At 44.3% G+C, this 18,558-nt stretch overlaps 1 protein-coding gene across 4 annotated transcripts; it reads right to left on the minus strand.

The window, feature by feature from the left end:
- Positions 1–476: 476 nt before the first annotated feature.
- Positions 477–17,511, minus strand: HNRNPD (heterogeneous nuclear ribonucleoprotein D). Of its 4 annotated transcripts, XR_014223036.1 has the most exons (9): positions 17,059–17,511; positions 9,839–10,007; positions 9,553–9,714; positions 7,226–7,357; positions 4,995–5,094; positions 4,118–4,267; positions 2,037–2,134; positions 1,617–1,723; positions 477–805 (listed from the first exon to the last, which is right to left on the minus strand). XR_014223036.1 is itself a non-coding variant. In XM_082236629.1 (8 exons), exons 1-7 carry the CDS (start codon positions 17,259–17,261, stop codon positions 2,067–2,069), a joined length of 984 nt encoding a protein of 327 aa, XP_082092755.1. In that variant the 5' UTR covers positions 17,262–17,510; the 3' UTR covers positions 477–805; positions 2,037–2,066. The 4 variants fall into 4 exon arrangements, 2 of the variants coding, with proteins under 2 accessions (XP_082092755.1, XP_082092756.1); XR_014223037.1 differs by having other exon boundaries at positions 1,617–2,134; positions 17,059–17,510; XM_082236629.1 differs by lacking the exon at positions 1,617–1,723 and having other exon boundaries at positions 17,059–17,510.
- Positions 17,512–18,558: the final 1,047 nt, after the last annotated feature.

Raw genomic sequence — 18,558 nt, forward strand, 5'->3', positions numbered from 1 at the left:
CAATACAAATACGAACTGCCAAGAGTGGTGCAAGGAGATTGTCACTGCCAAACTCCTCGAGCATAAAGTCTCTTAACAAATGATCAACACAGCCACTTAGTGTCTTGGGGTCCACATGTTAACGGGGCAACATTTCTGTAATCTGAAAACCACTGTAAGCCATTTAATACAGTGATCAGATTTCTAGCTTCCAAGGCAGTGGAGCAGAATTTGTGCAAGCCTTAGCGATGCTCCGCAAAGGTGAAAAAGCAAGATGGATGTTAGATCCTGTCTATCCATTAAATCCCTCTTATCTACTACTAATACAATTGTTTGCTATGGAAATGTGTTGCTGTGTTATTAGTTGCCAGCCACTGGTGAAGTACAGCCACAGTTGTCCTCTCAGAATTTTTACTAAATGGATGCATAAGCAGCTTAATACCTTCAAAGAACTCTCAAGAGCCTCCCTGTTCCCAAGAGGGAAAAAGCGAGTGCAATTTATACAAAAAGATTTATTAAAAAACCAGTAAGACACTACTACGTCATGACACTGTCACACTGGGCTTTAAACACAAGACTTTTGTTCTACAATACTGGGGAACAAAATGGGCGTGGGCATAAAACAAATTGATCCTTAAGCGTAGCAAAAAAAAAAAAGACGGTGAAAGCAATTCTGTTGTAATGAGAACGCAATCAAACTTCAGAGGGACCAACATCTTACTTCCAATTCAGGGACTTGATACAAAAATTTTAGTTTGAACTGCTATTAGCAGGCAGCCTGAGCCGCCTCAAAATGAATCTTCAAATGAGAATACTGCTTGTCCACCTAGAGAGAAAGAAAGAGGGGTCAGTTTGTGAAGGCCACAAGTTCTAGCCAAAGTTACAGAAAGTGTTTAGATACCCCTATGTCCCACTATGTAAATATTGTATCAACATTAATCAAATATGCTTTTTTTATTTTAAAGCTGAACAGGAGAGTCCATGAGCTGGAAATCCACATGTGCACCACTGTTTGGAAAAGGGTCTTTCCACATCTCTGAAATTACTCGAGAAATACTTGTTTATTCACGAAATGCCGTAAAGGATCTCCCCAAAACCCTTTAATGCTCAACCACCACTGAGTAGCGGTAGTAGCTTAGCAAGTGGCTATTTTTGGCCCAAACACTTCTGTTAAAGACTTATAATTGCCAGCTAAAACAGCACTACTTGTCCATTAAGAGAAATACAACAAGGAGAAAGGGTTATTAAAATAGGTATACTATAAATAGGTGCGTGTAATATATATATATGTATATAATATTGAGAAGTTAGAGGAGTTGACACAACAGGACTTCAGCTCAAGAACATCTTGCAATTACTGCTACAACGTCTATAAAAATGGGAAAAGCAAGCATTAAAATAGATTAATAAAATATAAAATTAAAGACTGGAAAATCCAGAGACAAGCTGTATCCTTAGAAGAACAAACAGTTAAAATTATTCAGTAAAGCTGACGTATTTAACCATTACTGGGCCTGTAAAAAATGCATTAAAAATTACATTACAAGTAGTTTTACAAGCAAAGAAATAAGTGAAGGCAAAGCTTGAAGTATCCATTTTATTATAATGCTGATACAGGATGTTGGAAGAGACCATACCAAACGGCAGCATTCGAGAGCGTGAGCATCTCGTACCCTGTCCGCATTGAGCGGGCCTGTGAGAATCGGGAAGTCAGCGCGACACAGGGCCTGCAAGGAAGTTCCCGCTGGCGGGTACAAACAAGGTATAATATCAGAGTTAGTAGGCAATACTGTTTTCGCTGCAATTCCTTAATTTGTACCCATTAGCAGTACTTTACCTGTTAACTTTACTGACTTGTTAATTTACAGGGCAAAAGGCAAAAGCTTAAGAGCGCCTGGGTTACTTATCTTCAAAGGCATTACGTTACATTACGGTAAGCACTTCTGGGTGCTGCGAAATTTTAAAACATCAATCATTACAGTATCTTACGCAATGTACTCAAAAACAGCTACTATTAAGTATAAAGTTACGGCGCAGCTTACAAATGAGGGACGTACCTGTCTGGGGTGGGCTGCCAATGGAATAATTTAGTATGGTTTGTAGCTATTTTGATGACCTCCTCGCCGAGATATCTTCCCATAGCCACTCTGCTGATCTAAATAGGAGAAAAGGCAATTTAAGGCTCACGGAAGTTAAAGAGGCCACTGAGCTTTAAGACCATCTATTAATTTTGTAAAAGGCTAGATCCTCAAGAAAGCTCTTCACATAGTGCTAGCACCACACATATGACAGCGGAGCCCTCTTTTATGCCTGTCAATTCCAAGATAAATAGGGACAAACCACTACTTTTACAGAAGCAGGCCATGCAAGCTTCACCAGCCCAACAAGGTGATTCATTAAAGACTTCTATAATAATAATAATAATAATAATAAATTTTTATTTGTACCCTGCCCTCCCTGGCCGGAGCCGGGCTCAGGGCGGCTAACATCATAAAACTAACACAGTATACAAAGAACCCAAGAACATAAAAACAGGCAATCAATTAATTAAAATACATCTTAAAATTAGTTCAGAGCAAATTAAAATCTGGACAGATGGCAGTCCCCAGGTAAAATTGAGAATGGTTAATATTCTCCAGGGCCAACTGTTACCACTGGTCTTATAAAGGACCTGTGAGCGGGCTAGGAGGCCTCTTTAATGCTTGTTCTTATACAGAAAGAAAAGAATCAGACTGAACCCCGACCAAAGGCCTGGTGGAACAGCTCCGTCTTGCAGGCCCTGCGAAAAGATGTCAAATCCTGCAGGGCCCAGGTCTCTTGTGAGAGAGCGTTCCACCAGGCCGGGGCCACAGCCGAAAAGGCTCTGGCTCTGGTCGAGGCCAGCCTAATCTCCCTGGGGCCTGGGATCTTCAGGGTGTTATTATTTGCAGACCTTAAGGTCCTCCGTGGGGCATACCAGGAGAGGCAGTGCCGTAGGTACGAGGTGTCCTAGGCTGTATAAGGCTTTAAAGGTTAAAACCAGAACCTTAAACCTGATCCTGTACTCCACCAGGAGACAGTGCAGCTCATATAGCACCGGATGTATGTGCTCCCGCGGAGCTAAGATCTCCAAAATAAAAGCAGCCAGTGTCAGGTTAAAAGGGGGTACTCCAACAAATCTCCTCTCAGAAGGTGGTAGTAATAACGAAGGACGTTCAAGTCTCACCAGCAGTTTTGAAGGATGGAGCGCAAACAACTTCAAGTTAATGACAAAAAATTTCCTTAAGAATATGACCTCTTTTGTAATTAGACTAATCTGCAACCTCATGGGGCTCTAAAATCTTTATTACTATTATTATTATTATTATTATTAGTAGTAGTAGTAGTAGTATACCACCCATCTGCAGATCTCAGGGCAGTTCATAACATAAAATAATAATCCCCCTCCTAAAATACATTTAATAGGGCATTGGATGTCAATAAGCCAAATCAGTATGAATTTAAGTGCAGACCAACAAGTCCAACCTTGGTGCCATCATGGAAAGCCTATGTAAAACAAAAGCAATACCACTTCTTGATTACTAGGTACTGGGCAGAACTCACTATATGCCTGATTAATACTGTTATCACCGAAAGTCATCTAAAAGATTGTAGCTTTCTGCCAGGATCACTGAGAATGTGTGTGCAGGCGTTGTGAAGAACAATGTCTACCACGCTCCAAGTTAAAAGTTTTGTCTGAGAAGGCGCACTAGCTTTCGGCTTGAGCCTGCCTTTTTCTCCTCCAGGCTGTCTCACGCCTCTGCTGTTCCTTGGCTGTTTTAGGTGAATGCCCAAAGAGCAACACAGGAACAAAACGAGGGAGGGAAAAAACAAATGAGCTGCAGAAGGGCTGCAGTGCAGACGTATCCCGAGGACAGCTCCCAAAAGGGCACTCCAAAAACGCAAGTGCAGTGTTCCGTTAGCAAAATGGTCCGCCTTTCAAATTACTTAAACAGATTTCCTCTGCTAAAAACAGAAGCCTAGCATTTTCCATTAAAGTGCTACTCAGCTCTGCCTTTCGGACACTAGAAAGAAAGTACCCTGGATTCTGATTTGGTAGCCACCACCCGAATCAACAGCATTTCCTGGTATGCAAAATATAAACCATCTCTACACTTACTGCTATAATCTCCATATCCGTAATAGTTGTTGTAGCCAGTGTAGTCATAACCTCCGTAGCCACCATACCCTTGGTTGTTGTATCCACCATAGTTACCATACCCCTGGTTCCAATAATTACTGTATCCGGGGTTCCAGCTTTGACTGGGGCCTGCAACAGAAGTAAGAGATGGTCATTGGGGGAAGGGGGGGGAATAGCCTAAAATGAACAGTCCTAAACTCTACAAGGCACCTGGGCTACTCCATCCCTTCTGCTGAGACCCTAGCTGCTTTTGGGCCTTTCTCAGTTGTCAGGCTACCGGAGGTTTCGAACTAAGCTGATCACTGGAGGAACTGCACTGTAAGAACTGGTGCCTGAACTTGCTTTTCTCCTTCTTTCTCATGGCTTACGTGCTACTCTTACTACTGATCTTTGTAAGCTGCTCTGGAAGCCTTTTTGGCAATGTTAAAGTCTTTGAAATAAAGTGCTATTATGCACACTTAATTGGAAGGAATTCCACTGAAATCAGTGAACTGAATTTCGAAGTAAATTATTTTAATTTTAAGGATACTGGGTGTTATGTATGGTTCAGCAACAGCTACATTGTGCCAAACACCAAGCTATGTTAGCTAGCTTTCCACTATGTTGAAGTATAACTTTATTCTGTGAGCAACCACTCAGGTTCCTTGTAATCCTGAATTGTTAAAAAGGACCGTCAGTTAATCTAAAAAGATTCAATGCCTAGGGCCAGGCGCTGTAGATCAGGTAGGCGCACTGAGTTCACAGAGATGCTTGGGGAATTTTTAAAACAGAAAGCTGAAAAACATGCACTAGAGAGAACAGATCTTCGAGCAGGTACTGGAATTAAGTATCAGTGCCAGTTAAATAAAAAATTTACCTCCACCTCGGCCACGAGCTCTTCCAGCAAATCCCCCTCGTGTTCCCCACTGCTGCTGCTGCTGATACTGTTCTTTTGACATCGCTACTTTTATTTCACACTGAAAGAATGATAAGTAATAGTTATTTCTGCAAAGTGCAAGTGGGCAGCTCTTTCAGGTTCAATGCCCATTTACTTTAACACTACTAAATTCATCAAAAATAACAATGCAATTTAAGGAATTAGTTGGCACCTCCAGTTAAACAAAACTTACAGCAGGTAAAAACTGCAGCTATATTATAGTTACCGTATTTTTCGCTCTATAACACACACCTGACCATAACACACACGTAGTTTTTAGAGGAGGAAAATCCGTAGGCATGCCACCCGTAGGCATTCCCTCCATAACACGCACAGACATTTCCCCTTACTTTTTAGGAGGAAAAAAAGTGAGTGTTATGGTGCAAAAAATACGGTAAGTGTTAAATCTTCATTTTCACAAAAACACTAGTAAGAATTGAGCTTTGAAGAGGTATAAAGGCGCTGCTCAACATTCAGGAGCTTTAACTTAATCTTTTTAACCAGCAAAATCTTTGCTGGTAAGCGACAACTTAGTTTTAGTTTTGGAAACTATGTCATTTTAGTAGGAAGTTACAAGCTCCAAATAAGCCTATCTACCAGTCACTGGCAGAAGAGGGATTGCTCTTTTAGAAGAAGTAAATACTGTTTCCAAAATTATGAACTACCCAGCATAAACTGAAGTTTAAATGCTTGCAATGTTACACTGAATGGTGTAATCCAGGGGTAGGGAACCTCTGGCTCAAGGGCCTAATTACTCCCAATTTGGCTTGAGAGGCCATTTTCACAATACCATGCCCCACCTGTGTGGGACAGGGAAAGACGCAGCTATAAAGGAGTAATAAAAGGTAAAGGGGCCCCTGACCGTTAGGTCCAGTCACAGACGACTCTGGGGTTGCGGCGCTCATCTCACTTTATTGGCCAAGGGAGCCGGCATACAGCTTCCGGGTCATGTGGCCAGCATGACTAAGCCACTTCTGGCGAATCAGAGCAGCGCACGGAAACGCCGCTTCCCTTCCTGCCGGAGTGGTACCTCTTTATCTACTTGCACTTTGACGTGCTTTCGAACTGCTAGGTAAGCAGGAGCAGGGACCGAGCAATGGGAGCTCACCCCGTCGTGAGGATGCAAACTGCCGACCTTCTGATCGGCAAGCCCTAGGCTCTGTGGTTTAGACCACAGCGCCACCCGTGTCCCATATAAAGGAGCAATAAGGACCTTCAAATTACCTCCCACTACCAGCACCAACTGAAATGAACAAACAAACCCCTCTGAAGGTAGGCTTACGCTGATAGCGCACCTGCAAAGCGTTTGGTGCAGCCCCTTTGAACCGTGACAAGCGGGTATCCCAGCCCACCCACTGACATTGGCCCAAAAGAATTAAGGGTGTGGCCCACTGGCCACATACAGTTATCCACTCCCAGCGTAATGTCACAAGCAGTTGGCTTTCTAGGTTCTGTCCCACCCTTTGCCCTGCCCTACAAAAGGCCTCAGCACAGTCAATATCCCATGCCCAGTCCTCACTGGGCTGTTTTCAGATTCCCCCTTCCTCTCGCAAGAAGTGTGCATTCCTGCAAGCCTTTGGGGTTCACCTCAAGCCTGCTAATATACCGCCCTCCTTCTGTATGGATGGTGTCGTCAACTACATAAAGACCAGCACTTGGACAACTAAGCTCTATATCAAGTACATAGCGATGATTTCAAAGTACTGTATTTTTTGCTCTATAAGACTCACTTTTTCCCTCCTAAGAAGTAAGGGGAAATGTGTGTGCGTCTTATGGAGCGAATGCAGGCTGCGCAGCTATCCCAGAAGCCAGAACAGCAAGAGGGATCACTGCTTTCAATCTTGGTGTTCTGGCTTCTGAGATTCAATTTTTTTTTTTTTCTTGTTTTCCTCCTCCAAAAACTAGGTGCGTCTTGTGGTCTGGTGCATCTTATAGAGCGAAAAATGCGGTGCTTTTTCAAAACAGAAGAGTTGAAAATATTTCTAACAGTTGTGTGTGTGCATGCATGCTTTTAAACAAATGTTTCACCCCTAACATCCAACAGTGACTCCTCCCTTTGTGTTTTCTTGTCAACTCTTCTGTCTTGATAATAACTGGCTGTTATTGACCAAGCAAAACCAGGATTCTCTTTCTAAAGAGGAGGTGCTTTGGAATCATAGCTTGAAACATACTTTACTGAGACCAACGTTGTGGTATTTTTTCTCCATAATTTTCTTCACTGGATCTTCTTCTTTGAAAGTAATGAAGCAAAAACCACGACGCTTGTTAGTTTTGTTGTCCATGGGAAGTTCTATCGATTCCACCTGATCAAGAGATACACAGATGACACAAAAGTATGCATTTTGAACAGCTTATAGCTAAAAGCACACAAAGAGCGTTGTTTCAAAATTTATATTAAATAAAAACAATAGAGGGTGCAAGTAGTCAGGATGCAAGTAGTCAGCTGAAATTGAAACATCACCATCAATGATGGTATGAACCATAAATTAGAAACCAAACCATAGTCTTAACTGAAGTGAAGGGAAGCCATTATTTACAGCCATTTTCCTGCTCAAGACCCAAGTCTCTGGGCAAAATGGCCTTCAGAGTGTATGACTATGATTTGTCCATTCACACATCATACTAAGTCACGGTAGGTTTCCTTGCTCATGGTTTGCTGCAATGTTTGAAATAAGCCTCTGCACCCAGGAAAGTGCCCAGAGGTAACCCCGCCCCACAATGGATTACTAAATTACTGAAAGAAAACTATGTTAATTGCAGAAACATTAAATTGTTCAGAGCCAATATAACCATTAGAGAAAAATGCCTGCAGTAGAATTTTGAATACATATTGTCACGGCTGCCTCAGGTCCCAGCTCACAAAGGACCAACGCCAGTTTCTCTTTATATACAAAGGTCTATATTGAAGTCCATTAGTTGTTCCACAGTAGTGGCGCGCAGCCGTACGTCTGTAAGCTTAGACCGTAGAAGTCCCCTCTGAATTAGTCCCTCCCCTACACCAGTTTAAGATGCTTGCTTTGCTCCACCTCCTCCTGTCTTTCCTTTTCCGCAGGGTCTTTCTGCCCGCTGGAGTTCCGCCCCTCCTGGATTCCTCTGACGCTGAATCTCCCGATGGCTCTCCCTCCCTCCTGCGGGCTTTGGGACCTGGCTCCTCCCCCGGGCTCTCCGTTTCCCCGCGCGCTTGCACATTTGAACTTGGCGCGCGCGCCCAGTTTCCAACCTTTCTCGTGATCGTTACGTCACTCCTCTCACTGCTCCCCTCCCCTTCCGGAAGAGTGGCTTGTTCTGACCACTCCTCCGTTCCAGCCGACGGAGCTGCTTCTCCTGACACACTGGAACTACCCCCCCCCTTCGCTACGCTCTGGAGGGGAAGCCGGCCCTGATCTCCAGCTGCTGCTTCGGGATTCCCTGTTGGCTCTTTCCCCCTGATGAGTCCCCCCCTGGGGCTCCTCTTGCCCTGGCTACAGGCGCCCCCTCCTGGGAATCCCCCGGTTCGCTGGAAAAGCTCATGGAGTCCCTTGGGCCACAGTCCTCCTCCTCCTCGCTGTCCTCGGGCTCCGCCCAATCGTCCTCCCTCTCCTGCCTCCCATGTGCCTCTGCCCCTGAACCCCTGACACATATCAAATCTCAGGCTCTCAAAAGAAATTGGCCTGCAACTGAAAAATTTCAACCAGTTTGTCTTATGGATATTACTACTCTAATATTTAATTTGAACTTTTATTGGCTGGGTCAATTAGGCAGTGGTTTTGTTCTGAAACAATAATAAACAGTGCACTCCACATCCTGCTGAACTCAGGGCAAGCCTTACATTGATTTCAGTGAAGCTGGTAGTACCCTACTGCTCTGGAAACAAATTAGCCCCAATACAACTGTAACATCCAGAACAGCACAACACAGCTTTTAAACTGATTCGTAGGGGGAAGTCAATAGGAGCCAATAAGCACCTGGTTTAGGATAGTTCTTAGGGATGAACTAAATGTCTATGTCCTCAAACTGAGGCCAGGATAGAAACTGGTAGCAAGAATGTGGAGACAACAAAGAACCAAAAGTAGCACCGCAAAAATTACATGCAAACAAGAGATTAAAAGTACCACGAAGGGACAGCTTTCTTATTGGGTAGCTGGACCTTTTCTCAGAGCTGCTTCTGTAAGGAATACCAAGCAGAGATCTCCTAGGTGTGCCAACTGTCATGAGTTTCATTATTCCCAACGGCTGCATTTGAACAGGGGGTCAAACTTGCCCTACAGCGATGAAATAATTCTGCCCTCCCCCCAAAAAAATCCTCGCCCCATTTTCGTCAGTAAACTGTTTTCCAAAAAATATTTTGGGGGAAGTTGTGAATAAGTATGAGTGGTATCTAACAGTGTCTATTTCCCTTCCCCACTGCTATACATACCCTAAAGTTGCTCAGGAGATTCTATCAGCCACTCTGAGCAGTTCTGGAGGTAGGGGAATTACCAAACTAACTCAATATAAACAGACAGGGCAGGTGACTTACCTCGCCAAAACCTCCAAAATATTCCCTTATTTTCTCCTCAGGCGTATCTGGAGATAGCCCACCAACAAAAATCTTTTTAACTGGTTCTTTTGTTTTCATCGCTTTTGCTCTTTTGGGATCAATCACTTTTCCATTCAGCTTGTGTTCTTTCTGATCCATGACCTGTAAAAAAATAAAACATAAAAAACATGGCATCTTAAACTATATTTCCTTGGATACTCAGCAAGAACTAGCATAGATCTTTTCTGAATTCCTGCAACAATGACAAAGCGTCTTGAACACGTACCTTGTCTACGCTCTCAGCTTCCTTGAACAGCACAAAGCCAAAGCCTCTGGACCGCCCTGTAATTGGGTCTAACTTCAGGGTGCAGTCTACAACTTCACCAAATTTCGTGAAGTAATCCTTAAGATCCTTCTTTGTAGTATCCCAGCTGAGGCCACCGATAAACATTTTCCTGCAGAAGAAAACAAACGTTCAGATGTTCAGACTTTAATGGACTTTGCTAGAACAGTAGCAGAGCAATGTGAATAGCCATTAGATAACCCGCCCCAAAACAATGCCTGCCGTTCTCTCACACCCATAGACCTAGGTACCTGCCAAAACAAGCAGTGTGGGGGACAACTGGCAAGCCATCTGAAAAGGGGCTACACACCCCTTTTATAATGAATACACTACTGAAACTAATCAGAATTGCAACAAGAATGCTACGGTAAAAGCAAAACCCTACTCCCCTTTACCATCCCAGCATATCCCAAGGTAACACCCATCTCAGCAGCCCAAGGTACTTCTAATAGCTAGAACATTACTTAAACATATAGCGCTGCCATTTTGACATGGAAGTAACCACATAAACTGGCTGGTGCTACTAAGATAGATAGATAATTTATTGCGGTCGGAGACCAGTGGTGCCGCTTAAATTTCACATCCAAAGCTGGCTGATTCTATTGTTCTGTTGTGAACTGCTTGGGTTTCTTACAGGCTAGTGCAAATACAAACCAGTTGCCTAAAATGCAGAACGCCAACAATAAAAGCTTTACACCAAGCATCAAGAATCCTAATGATGTGTTAGTTCCAGTTCTGCTAATTTGTGAGTGAATATACTTCTGCAACCCAGTGGATTGCAGTGGATGCTCCTGCTAGAGGAAGGGAAAGGGGGGAGGAAAGTTTCACCAATTCCCTCTTAAGCCTCCAAATCAACACTCAATGCTATTCCAGAGGCCCCTCCCTCGGGAACAGATCTCAGGGGAAGGGTGTGGGAACTGCAGAAAGGAAAGGAGGAATTAGTAAAGTTAACCCCAACCCTTCCACTAATGGGCAGCCTGGATCCAACCCCATGACTGTTTGTATGGTATAAAAGCAATGAAGTGCACATATATGACAGTCAAAGCTGCAGAAGTCCTGTATGAACTAGCTTTGTGATTACAATGATTTTCACACAAGACAGCACTGCTATCAATGATGACAGACCTCTCCCAAATCAAGTATGTAACCCAGGAGCTACTTCCAAGCAAAGAGGTCGAGACATGTCCACCACTCCCCACAGAATGAACAGTGAATAATACTTAAGTAAGTCAGAGCTTTGGGGGAAGGGTTAGCCTAAATTGTTTTGAGATTAAAACAGGGAAAGGGGGGGGGGACAGCCCACTGACCAACTCCCAGTGTTGTAACTGTACCGGGAAAAGGCACATACTAACTTTTGTTCAGGAGGCTGTCCCTTCACCACCTTGCATTCAGTCAGGGATTTCCTTATCTTAAGGCTGCACCTTTTAACTGCAGCTGTGCCTGAAACACCATGTGATGCAATATGGGTTGCTGCTAGAAGTAACATCCCATCTTTGAGCTGCAACTTTTACGTAAAAAGAACCACCTCCGCGGAAGGCTGAGCGCTAACTAAGAGCAATAAGAGAAATCATAAGAACTGCAGGCTTCCTGAAGCTATTTTCAAGATATATATTTTTTTAAAAAATATTTATTGCTTTTCCAACAATTTAAACACTACAAAAAACAAAAAAAGAATAGACAATACAATACAATAACACTACATAACACTAACACTAACACAAAACACTAACACATAAAACTAACAAAACAAAAGCAATTTAAAACACATCAAATAATTTCAATATCTTATCTTTCATTCACTTATTTCAGCGACCTCCTCACACCTCCCTTTTTGTATTCCACTTCCGTTAATTATTTCAGCAATTCCTTTCCATCTTCCTCTGTTTTCTATCCTAAAATTATCTTAACATTCTGACCTTATTTTTCCCCTTTAATATTCTATTAATCTATTTATACTTAATTCCTTATAACATTTCTACTAAAGCCATATATCTTCATTCCAACATTCTTCTAACATTCATTAATTTTACAGTATTTCTATAAATAGTCTTTAAACTTTTTCCAGTCTTCTTCCACCAACTCTTCTCCCTGGTCTCAGATTCTACCAGTCACTTCCACCAATTCCATATACCGTATTTTTCACTCTATAAGACGCACCAGACCACAAGACGCACCTAGTTTTTGGAGGAGGAAAACAAGAAAAATAATATTCTGAATCTCAGAAGCCAGAACAGCAAGAGGGATCACTGCGCAGTGAAAGCAGCAATCCCTCTTACTGTTCTGGCTTCTGGGATAGCTGCGCGGCCTGCATTCGCTCCATAAGACTCACACACATTTCCCCTTACTTTTTAGGAGGGAAAAAGTGAGTCTTATAGAGCAAAAAATACAGTAGTCCATCAACTTCATCTGCCATTCTTCCTAGGTGGGTAAATCTTGTGTCTTCCAATACTTCGCGATGAGTATTCTTGCTGCTGTTGTTGCATACATAAAAAAAAGTTCCATCCTTCTTTGGCACCAATTGGCCGACCATGCCCAGGAGAAAGGCCTCTGGTTTCTTCAGGAAGGTATATTTGAATACCTTTTTCATTTTGTTATAAATCATCTCCCAGAATGTCTTAATCCTTGGGCATGTCCACCATAGGTGAAAGAATGTACCTTCAGTCTCATTACATTTCCAACATTTATTCTCGGGCAAATGGTAGATTTTTGCAAGCTTGACTGGTGTCATGTACCACCTATAAATCATTTTCATTAAGTTTTCTCTTAAGGCATTACATGCCGTGAATTTCATACCTGTGGTCCATAACTGTTCCCAGCCAGCCATCATTATGTTATGTCCAACATCTTTTGCCCATTTAATCATAGCTGATTTCACCATTTCATCCTGAGTATTCCATTTCAACAGCAAGTTATACATTCTTGACAAATTCTTAATTTTTGGGTCTAATAATTCTGTTTCCAATTTTGATTTTTCCACCTGGAAACCAACTTTTTTGTCCAAATTGTATGCCTCCATTATTTGGTAATAATGGAGCCAATCTCGCACTTTGTTTTTCAATTTTTCAAAGCTCTGCAATTTTATTCTATCTCCATCTTGTTCCAAAATTTCCCAATATTTTGGCCATTTGGCCTCCCTGAAGCTATTTTCAAGATAGGCTCATGCAAAAATAAATAAATTTGAAGACAGGTATGTAAGTGAATGTGGAAGACAAACTTACCAGCTCCCCCCCCCCCATCTTTTTAATGATTGTATTAAAAAAACTAATTTGGCATATGTTTGTTACAATCTTGCAAATAATTTGACAGAGGTTGCTAGTATACAACCTTTGTATTGGGCTGTTCATGCTCAGTAATTTGTATTGGGCTGTTCATGCTCAGTAACTGAACTGAACTGTCAAGGTCTTTCCTGTCTTGTCACCTGCACAGGATTATTAAGAACACACCAAGTGAATGGATACTTACAAGTTTGGTTTGTTCTATGGTGCTCTGAGCACTCCAAGTGGAAGATACAACTCAAATGTACTATTTGAACAGCTGCCTTTACTGATAATGTTGTGGTGCAGGCCTCCCTGCTTACTGAAGATATTGGTGCATTAGAGAACCACACCTGGAATGCAAACTCCTACAGGTTTAACTGTTACAGTTTCCATGCAAGAAGTCCAATAATTGTAATCTAGTAGACAACGGAATGCCTAATGCAGTGTTTCTCAAACTTGGGTGCCCAGCTTATACTGGACTACAACTCCCATCATTCCTAGTTAGCAGGACCAGTGGTCAGGAATGGTGAGTTGTAGTCCAACAACAGCTGGGGACCTAAGTTTGAGAAACACTGGTCTAATGAATCCAACACTGAGCATCTTTAAAAGTATTACAATTTTCAGAGTTCCCTTCTGGAAGTTCTGACTGTTAACCCATTTCAGGTTTAGAGCATAAATGAGTTTCACAGATTCAGAGCACTTCAGTACAAAATGAAACTGCAATCCAGTTGCACATCTGCTATCTTTATCACACAGAAAACAAGATTACTAGCAGTGCAGGAATGTCCTAGGATCATCTTGTAGACATATTACATTCTTTACTACTGTATTAGGCAAGGCCAGAAATGAAAAGATTTCACAAGTATAGGAAGAAATTATTCCTGCTAATTAAGTCATGCCAAGACAGCATTTTAGGACCAAAGAAGGCAAGAGGCATAAATATGGGGTTACAATTCTTTCCAAAGACTGTGAGCAAAGCCCATTTAAAAAAAAACTACTCACATGTACAGATGCTCAAAAGCCGGCTACGGCCTGCTTTATATATTATGGCAGTAAAACAGTTACCCAGAAAGGAATTGGTTCAACCTATGTGAACACAGCTTTAACACAAGTGGTTAACCCTGCAGCTCCACTCCCATCGCTCAGCTTGGGCACTGAGGTTCTCCTCAGAGGGTCTTCTGCTGGTTCCCTCACTGCGAGAAGTAAAAGTTACAGGGAACCAAGCAGAGGGCCTTCTCGGTAGTGGCCCCCTTCCTGTGGAATGCCCTCCCTTCAGATGTCAAGGTTAACAACTACCTGACTTTTAGAAGACATCTGAAGGCAGTCCTGTTTAGGGAAGTTTTTAAGGATTGATGTTTTTGTCATGGTTTTAGATATGTTGTAAGCCTTCCAGACAGGTGGCGTATAAATAATAAAATTTATTATTATTATTATTATTATTATTATTATTATTATTATTATGGTTCTCAGTAGCACTCATTCAGTATTGTATAAAACAGGAACCATCATTTGATTAGTTTCAAAGGTAAGAGTGCTCCACAGTTGAGGGACAGTCTCAACAGCCCAGGCTTAATGCTAATAACAAATGGATGCTCATATTTGAACTTAGTATCACATAAAATAGGGACGTGGGTGGCGCTGTGGGTAAAACCTCAGCGCCTAGGGCTTGCCGATCGAATGGTCAGCGGTTCGAATCCCCGCGGCGGGGTGAGCTCCCGTCTTTCGGTCCCAGCTCCTGCCCACCTAGCAGTTCGAAAGCACCCCTAAGTGCAAGTAGATAAATAGGTACCGCTTTCTAGCGGGAAGGTAAACGGCGTTTCCGTGCGCTGCGCTGGTGCCAGCTCGCCAGAGCAGCTTCGTCACGCTGGCCACGTGACCTGGAAGTGTCTCCGTACAGCGCTGGCCCCCGGCCTCTTAAGTGAGATGGGCGTACAACCCTAGAGTCGGACACGACTGGCCCGTACGGGCAGGGGTACCTTTACCTTTACCTATCACATAAAATAGCAGCATAGACCATCATGCTGAGTCCCAGTGATTTAGGTTACTTAGTATGCCTTAACTAGCACTATCTCAATAACATAGCCCAGCCAGGAGAGCTGCAGTATTTTTGAGCCCAACACTATGGAATAATCTCCCTAGGGAAGCCACCTGGCACCCAACTTGCTGTCTTTTCAGCATCTGGCTAAGGCTTTTCTTCTGTCCCAGTTTTAAAGATCTGGCTTTGCGGTTGGTCACTTTAAAGTATGTACTTGGCAGCTGCTTAGTTCTGTGATATATATATTTGGTTGTCTCTTAAGTTGTGGTTTTATTATAACGTTGTTGTTTTGCTAAAGCAATCCAGAACTCCAAAAAGCTTGCCACATTTTTGTTACATTTTAGCTAGTCCTAATAAAAATATTGCCCAACTGTGGATTTTAGAGGTTTCTTCCACCATATGGGGGAACATGGCTACCTTTTGCTTCTTATTTTACAAGCTAATAAATGGAACCCTTTAAAGTCATCCCCCGGTAAACCACGTTACAAAACTCTAGGCTCGGAGGTACAAATGAATGAATGGCTATCACCAGAGTAAATTACTTATGTATATGCTACAAAAGGATACTGCTCAGCTATCCTGTTTTTCTCCCATTTTCTCCCATGCATTACATAAGACATGCAATATACATTAGTTGAGGGAACATAGTGTTATCCTTTCCACACTGTAAAAGTCTCAAAGTAAGAAAGCTGCTTAGGTGACCAACCTAATCCACTGAAAGACAATGCAACCTTCGGCCAGATAGTGGATACCCTCATTATAAACAGTAGGGATGGGCTTTTCACCCAGGATTTCCACATATCTCTGCAGCCACTAACACAAGACACAGATAAAGACAATGCCATGGGACCACCAAGTAAAAAGTAGATTTCATGACGGGACAAAAGAGAGCTCAGTGGAAAGCATCACATACGTTTTGAAAGCTACAGAATGTGTACCAAGCTCTTGCATGAGCTTATATGACTGTCTTTTGCACAATATACACAACTGAAAACTTGCACAGAATGGGCTCCACTCGCGCCATTTCTAGCGAGGTAGCGGCGCAAGTCCATCTGCAGCGAAAACAATGAGCCTTGTGACCGTCTACTCTCTGCGAGGCCACAACTCTTTGTTTTCACGCATCCCGGGCTAAAAACAAACAAACAAAAACCAGCAGGGCTCATAAGCCATCGTCTGCATTTGACAGCCACTTCTAGACGGCGGTTTTAGTGCATTTTTTATAGCGCCCAGGCCATGCACACCGGAGCATCCACTTTCGCACCATGCAGCCCCCCTCTGCGTTAGATGCATTTTGCTCCGTTGCAACCCGAGAGTGACTTCCAACTCTTCTCCCTTACAAAGTCGGCAGGGCTGCCGAAGCAAACGGGGGCCACTCTTTCTTTATATATAAAAAAAGAAGCCACGCGGGGTTCGCTAACGCAGACCCTACGGGCAAGGTCTCGAGGGCCATAAAACCAGAAACCCACCCCCACCCGCCCGTCTCCGGACCAAAGTAAGGCTGCGAAACGAAGAGATCGCTCTTGCAACAGGCAGCTGCTCCTCGGAAGTCGCCCGAGGCGCAGGAGCGCCGCTCGCCCGCTTAGACCTGGAAGCCATCAGGTAAAAGCACCAGATCCGCGTCCACGACCCCCGTTTCCTTCCTCCCCGGAGGACTCGCGCCTCTCCATCCTAACACTACCCGGGGAGGGGGAGGGGAAGCGAAGCACCACTGAGGGGGCAGCAGAACCAATTTTGGGGAGGGGAAAAGGAGGTTCCCCTAGGAAATAACGCCGCCGGTTACGTTTCTCCCGACTCGGGAGTAAGCAGGCGGGTCAACGCGAGGCGGGATGAGGCCCACCGTCGTTCTCCTCCTCCTCCACCCGCTCGCCTACCCTTCATCCTCCTCGTTTTTGCTCGCGTCGATTTTCGCTCCCTCCGATTCTCCTGTGCCGCCGCCGCCTCCTCCTCCGCCGCCACCTCCTTCGGCGCCGCCGCCGCCGCCACCGCCTCCGTTGCCCGAGGCCCCTTCAGGCTGCTCGGCCTGCTCCGAAGCCTCCGCGGCAGCGGCATCTCCGGCCAACGACTGCTCCGACATGGTGCCTCGGCCGGCTGGTCTCGCAGGAAAAGGGAGAGAGGAGCGTCACCGAAGGTTTGTTGGGGGGGGGGAGAAGAGAAGAAGAAGGCGGGATCCTGCGAGGCGCGGGGGGGGGGGAGAGGAGTCAGTAGGGGCTGCGCTGCCCGACCGCGACGAAAACCGCGACGGCGGCGACGTGCCAAGCGCGGGCTGCTGGCGTTTCCCCTCCTTTCTCGCACTTTAATGGCGCCGCCTCGATGGTTGCCAACCTAAAATGGCCGACGGAAGGAATGCGGCGGCGGCGGCGGCGCGGCCACGTGACCGAACGCCCCAGTTTTCTTTCTCTCCTCCTCCCTTCCCCACGCCGTGCGCGCGCATTCCCTCGCCTTGAGGTCGTTTTTGCTAGAGGAAACCATAGAGACGCAGGCGGACGGGGGACATAGAGGGGCCGTCGGTGGCGGCGTGGCGTCTTTTCTATTACGCTAGTCTAGTCAGCCCCTTCGGTCGTGTTGTTTGTTGTTAATTGCGTTTATTTATTATTCGTTAGGACTGCCTCAGCTTCCCTCATGTAACCCCAGGGCAGTTTAAAAAAACAAAAAAGCAGGTCCGCAGCAGTTTTACCAAGACATTACAAAACGATAAAAGCACAAATAAAACTGAAATGAAATAAATAAATAAATAAAATAAAACTGAAGTGGATAATAAGGGAGCAGCAGACAATAGGAAGGCCGCCATCACAGGCCTCACAACACAAACCCCGGATGTAGGAGGTTTCTTTATCTCACAGAAGTAAGAACACGGAGCGCCACTCGGGCTCCCTTTATTGCTGTCACAGAAGCGCCGCCATTCCGTGAAAGAGAAGGTCTCGGAGCCGGAGATCCCGCGAGGGTCTCGGCCAAAGGGAGCGGGAGGGAAGAAAGGGCCGCGCGACTCCCTCGCAGGAGGAGAGGGAAGGGCGTTAGGCGGCGGCGGCGGCCCAAGGCTGTCCTGGATTAGACCAGTAGCTGCTAAAATAAAAGATTAAGATCGGAACTATTGTGTTTGGGCCGATTAACGGGACTGGAGCAGGGCCAAGGAATCACATCAACTCCTGATAACCAGAACAAGGGAAGTCATCCAAGTGTTTAATGTCGGAACTGAATTAATTGGCTCTTTTGATTGTATTATGATTTGGTATTTTATTAATGTGGCCTGTTATTTATGAAAAATTAATAAAAAGTACTTTTTTAAAAAAGCTGTCCTGGATTATGAACACGCCGCCGGCTCTTGCACAGCTTGCACGACCACGACCGTTTGCTTTTGCATTTATTGCGTTTGC

Source organism: Podarcis vaucheri (genome assembly GCF_965113315.1).
Source record: "Podarcis vaucheri genome assembly, chromosome: 9".
NCBI classification, from domain to species: Eukaryota; Metazoa; Chordata; class Lepidosauria; order Squamata; family Lacertidae; genus Podarcis; species Podarcis vaucheri.